The 13,103-nt window shown below is 36.4% G+C and overlaps 2 protein-coding genes across 2 annotated transcripts in view; both read left to right on the top strand.

The window, feature by feature from the left end:
* LOC101305802 (probable disease resistance protein RF45-like) overlaps positions 1-5,145 on the top strand; it is a 19,718-nt gene extending 14,573 nt beyond the window's left edge. The window contains exons 7-12 of the mRNA XM_004308292.1: positions 2,841-2,901; positions 3,042-3,400; positions 4,051-4,152; positions 4,343-4,390; positions 4,562-4,675; positions 5,098-5,145. Coding sequence (XP_004308340.1) covers positions 2,841-2,901; positions 3,042-3,400; positions 4,051-4,152; positions 4,343-4,390; positions 4,562-4,675; positions 5,098-5,145 — 732 coding nt within the window. The remainder of the gene's footprint in view (positions 1-2,840; positions 2,902-3,041; positions 3,401-4,050; positions 4,153-4,342; positions 4,391-4,561; positions 4,676-5,097) is intronic.
* Positions 5,146-8,283: 3,138 nt separating this feature from the next.
* Positions 8,284-13,103, top strand: part of LOC101305518 (probable disease resistance RPP8-like protein 2-like) — a 10,804-nt gene continuing 5,984 nt past the window's right edge. The window contains exon 1 of the mRNA XM_004308291.1: positions 8,284-9,481. Within this exon, the coding sequence (XP_004308339.1) occupies positions 8,431-9,481 (1,051 nt within the window). The 5' untranslated portion in view covers positions 8,284-8,430. The remainder of the gene's footprint in view (positions 9,482-13,103) is intronic.

Raw genomic sequence — 13,103 nt, 5'->3', positions numbered from 1 at the left:
TCCCAGGCCTCAACACCAAAACGACGGCGACTGAACACCACCGAGTCAACTCGGCCTTCGAAGTCGGTGGCCCGTCAACCCAATCAGGCAAATTGAACTCGATCACCAAACTTCAAGAAACGAAAATCAATTCCTAACTCAAGAATCGAACCTAACCCAAAACCCACACAGGTTCAATCAAATTAACCATGAAAATCAAATGAACCGCAGAAAGAAAATAGCGCAAAGATTTACCTCGTTACCCAATTCCTCAAAGCAGTTCTTGAGCTCCGTCGTTATCCCAGCAGAAGACCGCCGAATCGAATTTCCAGATTTCGGTCTACCACTTCATATCTTCAGATCTTTCTACCACTTCATATCTTCATATCTCCGCTGCTTGACACGTGCTCCAGACAGCCGCAGTACTCGGAGCACTGCGTACATTCCAGAATTCACCTTCTCGAAAATCAAACATGTACCTGTTAGGAATATAGGGATAATATTATAGAAGGGTATTTCTGTCTTTCTGTCATTAGTCTAATTCTCCTATATTTAGCCATAATTGTACTGTGTTGATTGTATCAGAATATTCAAAATGTAGTCCATTCGGTTCTCTGCGTTTTCTTTGTTTTCAGTCTTCTTCTTTCTTCCTTTCCTTTCCTTTCAATAAATCCATGAATGTTATCAGTACCTTCTCTTGTTATAACAGGAACTTATTATAGAAACGAGTGGGACAAGACATTTAAGTAATACTGGGCTCGAGGAAATATGGTCCGTGATCGATTCATTGACAGTTCGATTAAGCTGGGCCTTGTTTCCTAGCTTTCTTCCTATTCATAGATAACAAAGATAATTAGATATGCTTACCCTTTTCTTCTGCTCAGTCCTAATCTAATGCATGTTGCAGGTGAAGCTACGAAATGGCCACGGAACCAAGATCTGATTTTCTCCACAACTTACCTGTAATTTATATGGTCTCTGTTTTCTGGGAAATTTGTCTTGTTTGGTACATTTTATTTCTTGCATGGTACAACTGGTACTTCTGGTCAGATGTTGTAATAATAAGAATGCTCCAGAAATATTTCCATAGTCGGTATAATTTGATTGTTCTGAGGTAGTTTGCATGGATGTATTCAAGCCTGTCATTGAGAGCAGTTCCAGATGGGCTTTAATATGTAGCCACACTCAAGGAGTTGACTATCAAGAACTTTTCAAGTGTTATGTAATAGGCTCGGGGAAGACGGGGAGGATTTCCACAAAATCAAGCATGTACCTTCTGTTATTATAACATGCTCTTTGTTTTCTTTTCTTTTCTTTTCTTTGGTTACAAAAAGTTATCTATTCTTTTCATTGTCAGTTTTTCTTGCAATTTCAATTTCATTCGTTGCGTTGTAACTTGTAACTGCTTGTAATGACAAGCATATGTGTGCTTTGGGCCTACTGTTTCACTTTACAATATTTCTTGAGTTGGTGTAAATACGTAAAGGTGTTGCTAGATGTACCTAGCAAACTACTTAGTAGACCCAGCAATTAAAAATTATCTTGTATTTTTCAGTTTTGCCCTTGTTATAATAAACCTAGCAAACACAAATTCTTCTCTTAGAGTCGGATCAGAGGCATTAAATTAAGAAGAAGAGATGTGGCAACGACTGCGCAAACACATCCTATTTAGGAGGCTAAAGTGGGATCTGGGTCATACCATCTTATCGTTGTTTTGCTTTGAGCCTTTGAGTTGAATTGAAATTTTGTGATTAATTGCGTAGTCATCTATTCATCTGCAGTGTCAATCTTTGATTAAGAGACTTTTAGCCGATTTTGTTCTTCTTCTCCATTACCTGAAATATATTCTACAATTATATGTTTTAAGATGATCAAAGTTCCATACCTGTATTGATATGGGTGAGATATATGTAATGGGATGATCATTGAATTGGAATTTATTTTTTTTGAAGGCAATCGGTTCCGATATCCCGTACATCAAATCTTCTCAAGATTCTATACTTAAATCATGGGAAAGCTCCTCCTGATTTCTTCCCCCATATTAGTTCTCTTTCTGGTCTCAACGTGGTGTTAGAGATGATGTTTGCTGGGTTTATTATAACAAGGGCAAAACTGAAAAATACAGGATAATTTTTAATTGCTGGGTCTATTAAAAAGTTTGCTGGTACATCTAGCAACACCCATACGTAAATTGCCTGTACTCTTTTTCTTGCTTCGGGGTTTTGTCTTGCTGGGTTTGTTTCAGACAAGAAGATAATAGGGAGGGGGAGGCCACCATTTCTTTTCCTGGTTGTTCGATTTCTTCTTTTAGTAACGTGGTCTAATTGGTGTTATTCATAAAGAAATGTGTTTACATACGCTTTACGTGGTCTAATTGGCTCCTTGAGGGGAGGATGATCGTATTATCCCCTATAGGAAGATCCATTTGGTCTGATCTATACCCATTAACATCTACCTAATTCCTTTTTCTTTGTATTTTACCGAATAAAAAAAAAAATAACGTTAAGCATATATATGCTTTGTAACGTTAAGTTGTGTGATGCGAACGTGCATGGAGATCAAGCAAGCAGTGGAATAGAATGTGATTGCTTGTGATCAAGTCTATTCTTTTCAGACTCTCAAATCAAATTAAAGAAAGAAGTATTAGGAAAGAAGATGCTTCGCCACTGTGCAGGTTTACCACTAGCGATTATTGTGCTAGCAGGACTGCTATCTAAGAAAGACAACAGTCAATGAGTGGGAAACTGTGAGTGAGAATGTCAATGTGTATATAAGAAGAGGTGCATTATGGGTATTGGCATTGAGTTATGAAAACCTTTCATATCGTTTGAAGTTATGTTTTCTATATTCAATGACTTCAGGTGGCGAGACGTAGCCTCACATTCCACCATCGTCGTTCTCTGTCTCTTGAAATTCTCTATGGTAGTTCTGCGTGGGATATCCTATTAAGCTTTGAATTTATCTACAAGCTGCAACTGGAGGGGTCAATCGAGGAGTTACCAAGAGACCTCTTGTCCTTTCCAAACCTCATCAAGATAAAGTTGTATCGTACTGAACTGAAGGAAGACCAGACAGAAATACTAGAGAACCTGCCACACTTGAGAAGTTGAGAGTGCTTTACCTACAAGATCCTGTTTTCTCGAGCCTTCCTTCAGACACACTTGTTTGCACCAATGGAGGATTTCCGAATCTGGAATTTCTTTACCTTGAAGGGTTGCGAGAATTAAAAGAGTGGAGGGTGGAGGAAGGAGGCATGCCTCGTCTCCGCAGATTGTACATTACGCAGTGCGACAAATTGAGGGCAGTTCCAGATGGGCTTCAATATGTTACTGCTCTCAAGGAGTTAACTTTCAAGTCGATGCCCATTGAATTTTGCGAAAGACTTGAGGAAAACGGGGATGATTTCCACAAAATCAAACATGTGCCTTATCTTACTATAACGGGAACTTGTACTCGTCGAGGCTGGTGATTGAGGAAGAGTGGAAGACGCGTAGAGGCGAAGCGAGCTTTGGAGATGTTCAAGTTATTCCGGGCACTTGGGACTTGAGGAACTATGGTATGTGATCGATTAATTGGCGTACAGTACGTTTGATTAAGTTGGCCTTAACTTGTATCATTTCCTTAATTCCTTCCTATTGATTTATCTAGCTACTACATGATCTGATGGCATGGTATGGTTTGTTGCAGGGGGAAGCTACGCAAGCTTTCAGAAATTGGCCACGGAACAACTAGGAACTGATTTTACTTTCAAAAAAAACTAGGAACTGATTTTTTTTCCCTCAGTTAATCATGTTCGGAGAGAGGCTAATTTCTTAGCTGATGCCCTTGCTAGGTTATTAGGTCATAGTGGTTTCGCAGGTTCCGCCCTCTGCTTTCCCATCCTTACTTTTAATCATGTTTCTGTGATATTGTACGAGTTACCAAAATTCCAAAAGTGACAATTGATGTCATTCATGCCAATAGCTAATGATCATCATTCGCATGGGAGATTAAGATGTGATGTATCAGTTTCTGAAAATTATTAAGAGCCTAATTTACATCCTCTCAAATCTATCTTCAATTTTGTGGAAGGATGGCTATGTTGTAGCTCTATATGCAAGAGATGGCCCCAGTCTTCATGTTGCAAGGCAAAGAGTTAAAGGTGGTGGTTGGTTCCTAGATACCATGTCAAATGTAACAAAAAGGGACCCTGCAGCTCAGTTCCTCATTGTCATCTGAAGCAAGGTTAGAATGCAAGAACTTAGTCCTTTTCTTTTGTATTTAATTTTGATATTTTTCAAATTATGCCTACAGTGATAAACTGATGACATATTTTTGTTATGATTTGCTTCGGTGATATTGAAGTATTGGTTCCTTCCTGTAGGATACAATTGGATTGCGATCTTTTGCCGCTGGTGGAAAGTTATTGCAGGTAATAATTTTGCTCCGTGCATGGTTGAACTTACCCCACAAGCATTGTTTTTGCTTTTGATTTCTCCTTCCACGAAGTTTGGTGCGGTAATAATTGTGCATAAGTTGACCTGTAACTGTAAATGCCACTACATGTTTGGGATTAAAATCATGTGCTATTTTCATATTGCAGATAAATAGAAGAATGGAATTTGTATTCGCAAGTCACAGTTTTGATGTTTGGAAGAGTTGGATGTTGGAAGGTTCTCTGGACGAGTGTAGGCTGGTTAACTGTAGAAATCCACTGGTATGTATCTTTACTTTGTGGCATATGCTTCCATGTTCTTTCACTAGAATTTAATAACAGATGCATAGCAAGAGTAATAGTCTTCTCCTATCCCCAAAACTTTAGACTAGTCAACAACGATCAAAAGGAATCCCGAAATGTAAGCACTTTGTGCTTCATTTGATTATGTTTAGAAGATAACAAACTGCGGAACAGATTAACACCATGCTGAAATTTGCATCTTAATCTGTAAATTGTGATGTCTTCTTTAAGGCAACTTTATAATTACCCTATTATGATTTGCTGCTTCTACTTGAGATTGAACAATCTACTGTTATCAGTTGCTTTAGCTGATATAAAGCTCATGATCCTTGTGATTTCAATGAGATTTTAGTATTTGCTGCCAACTTTTTCCCTCACCTTTTGGATTTATGGACCTGTAGGCTGTATTGGATGTAAGCATCGAGATTCTGGCCACTGTTGGAGTGTAAGGGAAGATGATGAGAAGCCTAACATTCTTTTTTCCCTCAACTTTATAATTCCCTCACGCTGGCTTGATTAGACTGGAACTCGAGAGTATGAGAAGCCTAACATTCTTATTGCGAACTATTTTTCTCCATGGAGGTTTGTAGTTTGTACCAATTTGGATCCACTTGAAAGTTGTAACGTGTTTTTTTTTTTCTTTTCATTGCCTCCATTTCCTTTCTATGGTTTTGTTAGTTTTTCTCAGTGTTTGTGTTTGAAGTTGAGTTACAAGCCTCCAGGTGTTTGTATTGTGTAATCTCTTACATGGGATTTCCCTAGGCTCCTTCCACGGGAGGATGGTTGTGTAACCCAAAAAGGAAGTTTCATTTGACTGTTGGTTCTGTAGCGTACTCAACACATTGCTTCCTAAACCACATCAGCTGATGTGCCATGAGTGTTCCACTGTCACTCATGTTATTGGGAAAATATTTGGTCTGCAAAGGGGGACCAGGCAGAGATCTTGTAATGTTACGGTGAGACTTTATTTCTCTCTTCTCTTGCTAGATCAAAAGTCTCGGCCCAGTCCGCGGCTCGGTTCGTTACATGCCTATCAAAGCCCGCCCGGTCCGGCCTTAAAAAGCCCGCTTAAAAGTCCTCCCCAAAGTCCTATTAATTGTTTTATAAATATTTTTTTATAGATTTATTAGTTAAATATGTAAATTAATTAATGCATTAAGTCATATTTTATTTTGATTTTTTATTACATTTAGTTCAATAATTAACAAATCTTAACTTTTTTTATAGTTTTTTGTTTTATTTGATAAAATTCTATTAGATATATGTGTATAATAGGCCCGGCCCGACCCATCTAAAAAGCCTTAATAAGTCCGTAAGTCCCGAGCCCGTGAGCGACCCGTGGGCTTTGATTTTTTTGAATAGCCTGGCCCTAAAATTAAAAAATACATGATTGAGGCCTGGCCCGACCCTAACCAAGCCCTACGTGGGCTTTTTGATGATCCCTAGGTTAGAGGTTCAATTTTCGTTTCCTACATAGATATGAGTGTATTTTTGCATAATTACACATAAATGGTTGGTACGGTATACCGATGGTATAAAAATCTCAATACCAAGTACCTACTATGTTACCAAAACTGGTACGGTATACCGTACCAAGTAAGTCGGTTATCAAATCTTTGGTATACCAACTAAGTTGGTACGGTTGGTTGGTTTCGACATGACCCAAATTGCTAGCTCTACTTAGAACTAGCTTGGCTTAGAGATTGATGGTGACGACTATTGATCAACAATTGCTCATCTTATACCTTAGGGCTTAGGGTTAGCTCAATTTGGGCATGTGGGAGTTTTGCTCAATTTTTACTTATTCACTTACTCCTAAGGTGTTGGTTTATCAGGTTAGTCAGCAGTCGCAGTAATCACACTTTACGGTGACCATTACGGATGTAATTAGTCTTAATTTAAATTTGGAGAGGGAACTAAGTAGTCAAATAACATATATACAGCTTGCATTTGGACTTATAATATATGTCTATACAGCTTGCATTTGGACTAGGGCTGCCACTCGGTCGGTTCGAATCGGTAATGGGCGTTACCAACTTCAAAACCAAAGCTTTTGGTAATGAAATATGATTTTCAATTACCAAACCAAAAACTTCGGTATGAGATAAATCTTACCAACTTCGGATGTCGGTTTTTCGGTATTACCAAATTTCACAACAAATATATTTTCAAAATATAACAAAACAATACAAAACTATAAAATTTAAATATCACTTGAGTTTCTAGAGTCTGATAATACATATACAAAAGATAGTCATTTCAGTACACATTATCGAGTATAGTTTAATTTTCTACCAAAATAGTCAAGATGTAAATGTTTCCAAATTTTTATATGAACAAGTTATGTGTTATCTATGTAAAAGTATGTGTGGAAGAGTCGACCAAAATAAGTCACATAAGGGCAGTAAAAGCTTTTTCGTGTAATAAGTGACGTTAAATTATGGTTGACCGCTTTGATCAAGACCCGAGCATTATTGAGTACAATTGAATTTTCTATCATAATTGTATTATACTATAATGATCACATCAGACGGTCGAATTTTAATTTTGTGAATTGTAATCATTGGAATCACAACATGCCTAGTAATGTGGTATAACTTATTTAGTAAGTTATATGCATATGTACATCTTTATGAACCAACTACAAAGAGGAAGCAAAATTTTCAAAAACCTTGTGAACTATGATGTGATCAATATAGTGAAATACGACTATGGTAGAAAAATTAGGTATTTTTGATAATGTTTTGGCCTTGATCAAGGCGGCTAACCCTATTTACGCTTGTGCTTTCTATGAGGAGCCCTATCATCAAGAGAGGTAAAAACATTCCTAAATTTTTACATGGGCGGTTACATGTCATCTAAGTGGGTTTGTCTATGTGTGTGTGTGATGAATCAACTAAGACGGGTATATAAGAGCGTTTTTATATAACAAGTAACATTAAATTAAAGTTGATCGTTTTAATTGAGACCCAAATGCTACCAAGTATAGTTGAATTTTTCTATTCATTGTCTTGTTTTTTACTAAATGGTATATACAATTGAAAACGTGAGATAAGATTATTAGTCTGTATGGTTTTAGAAATAATTAGAATTTCGGTAAATTCGGTATTTACCAAAAACCAAACCAACTTTTTCAGTATTTCTCTGTTTCGGTTTTTTTGATTTCGATTACCAAAATTCGGTTTACCAAATCATAAATTTTCGGTCGGTTTTCGATCGATTTGGTATTTACCAAACCAAGTGGCAGCCCTAATTTGGACTTATAACGTATGGACTTATAATATATGTCTATACAGCTTGCATTTCGACTTATAATATATGTCTTAGTTGAAAGAAAATGCAGGATAACATTGAAAATATAATAATTACGAGTTGAACATTGAAAATGATCGGTTGTAAGTGTGATCACATATGATTTAGTGGTACTTTTTTTAATTTTAGCAATCTTAATCACAGCTGTACTAACCACTCTCCATGTGATGTAACGTGGAACCAAGCAGATTGGAACTAAATAATTGTAATCACCAAGTCGTTACCTAATTATTTATAAATTCATTAGTGGACTTCAATTCATGTTATCTAGACTAGTTATAACTAAGAGAAGAGGGTTTGTATATGTAATCAGAAGAGACTGCAACAATTAATCTCTACTGCAACTAATCCACAAAACAGAAAGAAGAAAGAAAGCTGATATAGTTGTCTTTAATTCTTCAGGCGAACACACTTGTCCAACTATGGCTGAGGCTGTAGTTTCGATGGTGATCGAAGGGCTCAAGCCGCTAGGAAACTTGGTGATTCAGAATGCTATGTTGTTACAAGGAGTTGGCGATCAAGTTGAACTTGCACAAAGCGAGCTACTCCTGATGCGGAGCTTCCTCAAAGATGCAGATGAGCGACAAGAAGATGATGAAGTGGTGCGCTTTTGGGTTAAAGTGGTTAGAGAAGCTGCTTATGATTTGGAGGATGTCATTGAATCTTTTGTCTTGAATCTGGATCTCAAGAGGGGAGGAAGTATGAAGATTGTTTTCAAGAGATATGCTTGCATCTGGAATGAAGGAGTTCATCGTTACAAGATCGGATCAGAAATTGAGAGCATTACAACCAAGCTTTCTAAACTGAGGTTGACTATGCAAAATTATGACATAAAGCAAAGGAAGGGGAATGAAGGAGCCAGTTCTTTTGCGAGGCAAAGAGAACGCAGGTTGACTTATGCTCATATTAGTGATGATCATGATGTTGTTGGGATAGGGAAAGAGGTTGAGAAGTTGTCTACCTATTTGGTAGAAGAAAGAAGCCGCCGCATTGTTTCCATTTGGGGTATGGGGGGATTGGGGAAGACCACTCTTGCAAAGAAGGTTTATAATCACGAGAAAGTCAAGTCTTATTTCAAGTACTTTGCTTGGATCTGTGTATCTCAACAATTTGAGGGCATAGCTATTATGAAAGAAATTTTCATAAAACTTAGCGGTGCGTCCGATGAGCAAAGAAAGGAAATTGCAGAGCTGAAAAGTGATGAAATAGCAGAGAGGCTCTACAATTTTCAACGGGAGAGAAAGTGTTTGGTGGTGCTTGATGACATATGGACACTTGATGGGTGGAACTCTTTGAAAGGTGCATTTCCAGTGAATGAGGAAACTAATAGCCGAATCATTCTCACAACTCGCAACGAAGAATTATCTTCAATTGCAAAGGAAAATGGTTTGTCCTATGGATCGCAGGCACTGAGTGATTATGATAGCTGGAACTTGTTTCGGAAGATAGCATTCTCGGAAGCGGATGAGACAGGTGCGATTTTAAATATGTTTTTTATTTTATTTTATAGGATGGGTCTATTGCCACCCTACTATCTTCTTTGTTCACCCTACTTGCTCATTTCATCCTAAATTTAATTATGAATACTAAATTTACTTACTTCACCCACTTCTTTTACCAGAAATATTCTTATATGACATATACAATTAAAACGTTATTTTCATTATGAAAACCTCTCGTTCGATTTATAAAAATGAATAATAATAATAAGGTTTTCTAATAAAATGAGTTTGATTTACTTCTATTTTTTCTTCTAAATCAGATTCAATGTTCGTTCGTCTATTTCAATTCATGTCAAAAAATTTGTATGTTAGAAGTTGTAAGCAACGAAGAAGAAAATAATTTTTTTCAATTCTTTTTTTTTTAATTACATCTTGAATTTGTATTTTCAATGTTTAAGAATGTATGTAAATATTTTGATCAAGTTAACATTATGGTTTTGTGAATAAAATGACGAATTAACGATGAGTTGATTAAGATATAGGTAGGGAAAATATGAAAATTAATGTTATCTAAATGTATTTAGTCTTCAATATAGATTGCACCGATACTGTCCAAACTTAACCACCTTTAAGGTGTTGAGTTTTAATTACAAAAGGTCTCGGTACAATTAGGTATGATTCATTTACTTATAAGTTATAATTTATTTACCTCTTTTCTGATGTGAGATCTAGTACTCTCCAACACGTTCAACAAAAATTAGATATAAACCTAAAAATTCAAGTTTCTATTAGAAAAAACAATGCATAAATTAACTTACACCCATTCAATAAAAAATAAATAAATAACTTACACCCAAATTACATTAATATACATGTAAGAGTAAAAACCTAAAATGGTACCTAAATTTTTTACGAAAGATACATTTTAGTACCTACGAATTTTTATTACCTAAAATGGTATATTAACTATTGCACCGTTTACCAAATATGGTATATCCCGTTAGTTTTTCCGTTAAATTGATGACACGTGTTTAGACTTTTTTTGCTCAATAAGCTATGGGTAATAAAACAATAATTTCTAAAAATTTATTTTGTCATTATTTGCTAAAAACACTATATTTATTTATTTTTATATCAAAATATATACTTTAGTTTTAATATATATTTTTTTTTATCAAGGACGAAAGTCTATATTAATAATAATTGAAAAGTACATAGCATGATGCGAACGCATATATAAAGCAAGAAAACATAACAAGATGCACAAACGCATTTATAATGAAAAAACAATAAAATATAACTAGATGCACAAATGCATATATATTGAGAAGTAACCAAGACGAGACTTGATGCCGAACGACATCGTTTAACTGCATATAAGTGATATAACACGATAATAACGTAATTGTGATAGTAACCGTAACCGTAACCGTAACCGATGATATACTCATCTACGAGAGGTGATTCATACATCAGGAGTTCGAGAGTAACCGAGGGTGTAAGAAACTCGAAAATTAGCAATCAAACTCCTAAGAACCAAAACCAATACCAGATCAAGATGGGTAGCTGTCTCGGATCTAAGATCCGGAAGAGATTACTTCCTAGATCTCAAATTCGGATCCAAATATGACCCGATCCAAAAGCCCATGCCCAACAGGAAATTAGGGCACCCAAGCAATAAACCCAGACCCATTTTTGACATAAGCCAAGGTCCAAATCTAGGCCCACTTGGACCTTACGCATCCAAACAACACCACCACCGAAGCCAACCCGCTGCCACACTAAACCATGTCGGGAACCGTCGTTCTTGTCAAGCCTCTATACCCCTGAACCACACCTCCATATGGATTGATAAAGACCATATCGACAAGTTTGAAAGGCCAATTCATAACTACTCAAGCACTTCATCAACAATCGTCGTCGTCGATAACAACCGCATCTGAAAGATAGCAACGGCATCCAAAGACTGCGATTTGACCGGCAAACCTCGACCTAGATCCCGCCTTATAGGAGAGCCAGGGTCCCAAATTTGAATCAGGTTCATCTGAGAAAGCCGTCGTCTGTCACCATCGTTCGAGAAATCCAGCAACGACTAATGACGTGCGTACAAAAAAATAATCTTTATTATTTTGAGGTTTACATACAATCTCTGTGCATGGGTATTATTTAACAAGATTTCCTCAAATTTGATCTCCAACGTTGATTTGATACAAGAGTTGCAAGCACTTGATCTTGAATCAACTAGTTGTAGTTTGAACTTCTTATCGTGTTGACAATTTGTAAAAAATAATTGACCAAAGGACCGTAGATGCTTGATCTTGATCATATTTAGGCCATGAGTAGTGTCACGTGGTGATTGTAACTTTGATGGTGGATGAATCGGCAAACATGCTTGGTGCTTGTTGATTCTCCACGGGGTTGATGAAGAACGTTGCAGAAGTTTTGCTTTGTTGAAGACTTGAAGACGACTGTTGATCAAGAGCGGTAGATGCTTGATTTTGATCGGACTTAAGAACGACAGATGATCAAAGTTCATAGAGGCTTGATGTTGATCAGGTTTTGGCCACGAGTGGTGTCACTTGGTGATTTATTCTTCGTCTAGAAGTTTGTGAAGAGGTCGACTATATATTTGGTTTCTCATGTTATTGCCTAGCTACACTGTTCGCCAGAAGTGCTCATCTAGATCCAAAGAACCAATCTCTGTTCCCACATCCCACTCATATGATTATTGCACCTTGCATCTTGAATCGAGGAACCACACTTCCTATCTCTTAGCATGATTGTTCTCCACATATGACCCTAAAATAAGGCATTTTTTTTTCATTTTTTTTTTCATTTCACTCTGTGTAGTTGGCTCTCTTCTCCCAACTAAGACACTTATATTGAAATGGAAAATGATTATTTGCCTTAATCTTAGACAAAGAAGAAAATTTCGACCCTCTAAAATATGGAAATTTCTAGGAAATATCGATTGCAGTAAAAAAATAAGAAAATTGACGGAAATTTGAAGAAAAACAAGGAAATTTTAAACCAAATTTTAAGAGATGTTTGTTTTCTATATTATTTACTATATTTGAAATGAAAACCTTGAATAAACATTGATCTATAGGGAGTTGTAGTAAGTTAAGGTGAAAATGTTAGTACTGAACCGTTAATAATTTTTAAAAGTTTAGGTAGTTATAAATGAATTTTTTTAAGGTAGATATATTAAAAATAAATTAAGAAGAGTAGATAAAAAAGTTTTTTTTTTCTTTATGGAAGTGTAGTAAAAAAGTTAGATGGGGATTATATATTTATCTAATTTTTTACTTTTCAGATTTGGAAAAAAAACCAATATATATTGTAAAGATATTAAAATAAACAAGTTGAATTCTTGGTAGAGTTGGTTAAGGTGTTAGCATTGTATCAATCCAAACAAAGGTTCGAATCTCTTTGGGTTCAAAATTGAACATTTTGTTTCAATTTTACTCATTGAAGGAAGACACGTGGAGGAGAGGAATGGCAGCACATGACCATGCACGTGCAAAGCACAGCCAGCCAGCCAGCCAGTCAAACACCCCTTTGGGGTCAAATATTTCGGCGGGGAAGCAGGACCACTTGAAGCAGGTGGGAAAATTTTCGGCTCGGCGGGATTTAAAAGTTTCTCCTGGATT

Source organism: Fragaria vesca, linkage group LG7 (genome assembly GCF_000184155.1).
Source record: "Fragaria vesca subsp. vesca linkage group LG7, FraVesHawaii_1.0, whole genome shotgun sequence".
NCBI classification, from domain to species: Eukaryota; Viridiplantae; Streptophyta; class Magnoliopsida; order Rosales; family Rosaceae; genus Fragaria; species Fragaria vesca.
Note: the sequence above shows the minus strand (reverse complement) of the source record. Positions and strands in the feature narration are given on the sequence as shown.